This window comes from Atta colombica, unplaced genomic scaffold (genome assembly GCF_001594045.1).
Source record: "Atta colombica isolate Treedump-2 unplaced genomic scaffold, Acol1.0 scaffold219, whole genome shotgun sequence".
Classification (NCBI taxonomy): Eukaryota; Metazoa; Arthropoda; class Insecta; order Hymenoptera; family Formicidae; genus Atta; species Atta colombica.
In genome coordinates, this window is record NW_017259315.1 from 962,602 (window position 1) to 966,500 (window position 3,899).

Here is a 3,899-nt window from a genome sequence, read left to right on the forward strand (position 1 = left end):
CAACTTTCTCTGCAATTAATTCGTCTGTTTCACTGAAAACGTTTCGACGCTCTGAGTGACCAAGAATTACCCAGGGAATGCCATTATCCAAAAGCATAGCTGGACTAATTTCACCAGTAAATGCTCCTTTAGCAACTTTGTATGTATTCTGTGCACTGACACTAACATTGTCAGGAACGATGGAAGTCACATATGTAAGATATATCGCTGGAACGCCAACTACAACCTCTATAAATTACAAAAATGTCATTCTTTCAATTAAAAACAGATGGTCCATACTAAGATGAAGACTAAAGAACTTGAATAAGAAATAGAATGAAATGATACATTATGTAATCATAGAACATCGCTATTAGATTCTTAGATGTAAATATCTGAAGGTAACTTGACAAAATTTTGGAATTTTAAATATTCATTTTATTTTATTATTTTATTTTATAGTAATATATATTTTATTAATTTTTTTATTCGCTCGATTGAATTTTACCGCGCTTGTAAATGTAATAATTTGCGATATTGAATAAAATTTTTAAATAATATAGGTGTTGATTTTTCCAATACGAGAAACGTTTTGTATAGAGTGACCACATACCAACATTAGGATTGAGTGGACCAGTTTTCAGAAACGCGATGATGTCACCGATCTCGCTCTTTGTGCCGTTCATCTTCCAATTACCGCCAACAAAGAATTTGCGTCCCATTGTTTTTCTCGTTTGTGCGCCTCGTGACAATTGATACTTGTGCAACGTGAGAGCTGCAACTAATCTTTTTTTTCGCCGAAAGCAAATCGAAGTTCGAACTCGATTCTCTGACCTACTCAAACCTATCTAATCTGACCTACTCTGACCTTCGCGCGTATACCAAGGTGAATATCCCACCCATGTAGTCCCATCCAATCATATTTTATGTATGTAACATCTTTGTGATAGAAATGTGACTGGATTCTCTTATACATACGTTTTGCAGCTATGTAAGTGTGGATGTATCTTTACAGTTTATGACCATATTGTAGAACAGGCATAAAGCCTATTCTACAATTGTGTAAACGTAATTGTGAATGCTTGTAGTTAAATGTAAAAATTTACTAATCACAGCCGAATATGAAAAGAATATTAGACTATAATTGGTCAATTTTTACTGATTACAATCATTTACAACTACGCTTACGCAATTGTAGAATAGGCTTAGCCCGATTTATAATTACGTAGTTATAGTTGTAACAATTGATCAATCACATTTGAATACGAGAAGAATATTCAACTGTGATTGATAAATTGTTATAACTATTGTTATAACCATTTACAATTGTTATAACCATTTGCAACTACTTATGCAATTGTAGAATATCTTAAAGTCTGTTCTACAATAGTCATAATCCGTTAGAAATTAACCAATCATAGTCAATTATTTTTGTCATATTCAATTGTGATTGGCCAATTTCTTACGATTTGCGTCCCTATTGTAAAGCAGGCCTTAAGATTTTTTTATTACCGGCTTCATTGTAAAACCTCCATAAAGTATATGATCTAAAGTTTATTTCAAGATTCCTAACCTCTCGCCTGTTGACAGTATCATGCGAATAGTGATAACTTATAAATCAAGATTTTCTTATTAGAAGGTAAGTATATACTCACGGTATTTATGATATATACGATCGATAGAATGTCGGAACGATATCTCATTACGACTCACGTATGCGTATACAGCGTTCATTAATACAATTTTTATTGACATTGTAAAATTTAAATTTTCACAACAAATGATAAAGAGTGCCAACTTCTTTCTAGGTATACATCTCGCTTGAAACTTGTAATAGCTCTGAGCACCTATGAATCTATAATTTCCAAGTCCTTTCGGAATGAATTCCAATCAGAATTATTCAATTATTCCCTAGATTTCTATTGTGTTGTCTATTGTGTTGTCTGGGGAAAATAGAATAATTCCAATCGGATTTCATTCTTAATAGGTGTTTCTTAATAGGTATCCTAATAATTCTAATGTTGATAGCGATGAGAATTCATATAGAATAGATTTATCGATAATTCAGCTCATTACTCTGTCTTTATTATGAATATAAAAAGATTTTTTTTCCAATGACAAACTTATTCAGCTCTGTCGATAAAAATCCTTCTAGATCTTCTAAAATTCGAGAGAAATTGTATACTCGTTTATTATAAATTGTATACTCGTTTATTATACTTACAACCCTTCTGTTTTAGAAAATCTCGAGAAATGGCAAGCGAGGAAGTATATAATCGAGAGGCCAATAAGAAACTGCAGCCCATATTTAAAAATCGTTCGTTTCAACAAAAATTTCGACAAACTAGCACCACTGGGAAGAAACGCACTTGGCGATCGTTGAAACAAGTCTTGGCTCAAGAACGTTCATTACCATGGCCAATGACAATAAAACATTGTATGCATCGAGTGTGACAAAATTTTTATTTCCTCTCATCATTGCATTTATACATATTAGTCGGAAAATATTTAAACCGTAACGAGACATTTTTATATAATCTGCATGTGACTAAAATTAAAATAGTTTCGCGACGTGTATTAAATATAGAGAGAGAGAGAGAGAGAGAGAGAGAGAGAGAGAGAGAGAGGGAAGGAGGGTATCGTTTTTTAGCATAAATAAATTTGTTTAAATTTCAGATAGTTCCATCAACGCACCGCCGAGCTTCAAACCTGCAAAAAAATACTCTGACATTTCTGGATTGCCAGTAAGTAATCCAGAAAAACGGTTGCTGTAAAATATTTATCAACTAGTCAACATTTAATCAAGCTTTTCCTTGATGCTGTAAGCTCATAAAGCACGGTAAATTAATTTCACGGTAAATTTAAATAAACAAATTGCATTTCATTTATAGGCACGATACACGGATCCACAAACTAAATTGTATTATGCCACCGCTGAAGAATTTGCAACGGTTCGCAGTTTACCGATGGACATAACAGCCGGATATTTGGCTTTACGCGGAGCGTCTAGTATCGTTGGTTAAATAATTTGATATTCAACATAGCCTAGCAGTTGTGACTACATCTTGACCTATATACCGTCTGGCAATGCAATTCAATCACCCAGTGATCTTACAAGAGTTTACAATTTATATTTTAAATATATAAACATCTATACATTTTGCAATATGTTGCTTTTAACATCCTCAAGTTTCCTTCTCATTCACATACACGAAGAACAGGGATACATCAATGGGGATGGAGTGTTAGACGGAACGATTTAATTGATATAGAGATAGAGTAAATAAAGTATCGATATTTTTCTCAGACAACATATTTATAACATTTTCATGTGATGCCAATTTACTTCGCAGGATTTTCCAAAATGAATAATTCCATAGATAATTTTGGTTATTTTCATTTTTTTTGTTCTTATCTTCTTTGTGTTACTTTACATAGTACATTATTAAAAAAGCTTGTCCATTATAACTTAGTATATGAACTAGAGGCTAATAGAGGGGAGAAACCCGCGGAGGACCTTCGAGAGCTGTATTACTGTTCATCGACTGTTGCCGCACTGAATCTTTAGTTTTTTTTTTTTCAGTCCAGTTTACGCGCCCCGTTTGCTACTAGCAACACGGCCATTTTAACAAATTTGCAATTGAAGATACAAACAGCAAGGCCTACTGAAATATTGCCCGTTCGTGCACTATTCTTAGGTTGCCATTTGTCTTTAATGTAATTAATTACTTGATCGATGTGATTATTTTTATCGTTTTAGTCATATAAATCGGGAAGATCTTCATCATCGCTATCAGCGTCATTGTCCCCTAATTCATCCAACTCATCAAAATTTGGCTTGCTATCGCCCGAGCCGCTTAGACCACCCATCTGTCGCATCATCTGTGAGATTGGAGAAAAAAAAAAAAATATATATATAT

At 33.4% G+C, this 3,899-nt stretch overlaps 3 protein-coding genes across 6 annotated transcripts in view; 1 reads left to right on the plus strand and 2 right to left on the minus strand.

Annotated features, from left to right (window-relative positions):
- Window positions 1-858, minus strand: part of LOC108687833 (triosephosphate isomerase) — a 1,861-nt gene extending 1,003 nt beyond the window's left edge. The window contains exons 1-2 of the mRNA XM_018193819.1: window positions 593-858; window positions 1-228 (exon numbers count right to left, since the gene is read on the minus strand). Coding sequence (XP_018049308.1) covers window positions 1-228; window positions 593-701 — 337 coding nt within the window. The 5' untranslated portion in view covers window positions 702-858. The remainder of the gene's footprint in view (window positions 229-592) is intronic.
- Window positions 859-891: 33 nt separating this feature from the next.
- Window positions 892-3,233, plus strand: LOC108687835 (INO80 complex subunit C). Of its 4 annotated transcripts, XM_018193823.1 has the most exons (5): window positions 892-970; window positions 1,533-1,618; window positions 2,220-2,416; window positions 2,656-2,723; window positions 2,871-3,233. In XM_018193823.1, exons 3-5 carry the CDS (start codon window positions 2,233-2,235, stop codon window positions 3,000-3,002), a joined length of 384 nt encoding a protein of 127 aa, XP_018049312.1. In that variant the 5' UTR covers window positions 892-970; window positions 1,533-1,618; window positions 2,220-2,232; the 3' UTR covers window positions 3,003-3,233. The 4 variants fall into 4 exon arrangements, with proteins under 4 accessions (XP_018049312.1, XP_018049311.1, XP_018049313.1 ...); XM_018193822.1 differs by lacking the exon at window positions 892-970 and having other exon boundaries at window positions 1,473-1,618; XM_018193824.1 differs by lacking the exons at window positions 892-970; window positions 1,533-1,618 and adding an exon at window positions 1,911-1,980.
- A 50-nt stretch (window positions 3,234-3,283) lies between these two features.
- The window catches only part of LOC108687834 (prostaglandin E synthase 3), a 2,356-nt gene continuing 1,740 nt past the window's right edge, over window positions 3,284-3,899 (minus strand). Inside the window, exon 3 of the mRNA XM_018193820.1 lies at window positions 3,284-3,861. Within this exon, the coding sequence (XP_018049309.1) occupies window positions 3,736-3,861 (126 nt within the window). The 3' untranslated portion in view covers window positions 3,284-3,735. The remainder of the gene's footprint in view (window positions 3,862-3,899) is intronic.

Bases quoted from the DNA above. Each gene is read 5' to 3' on its own strand.
- LOC108687835 (XM_018193821.1), top strand. From the start codon at position 2,094: ATGACAAACTTATTCAGCTCTGTCGATAAAAATCCTTCTAGATCTTCT. The intron at 2,417-2,655 runs GTATGCATCGAG...TTTAAATTTCAG, and splicing joins GCCAATGACAATAAAACATT to ATAGTTCCATCAACGCACCG. The intron at 2,724-2,870 runs GTAAGTAATCCA...TTTCATTTATAG, and splicing joins CTGACATTTCTGGATTGCCA to GCACGATACACGGATCCACA.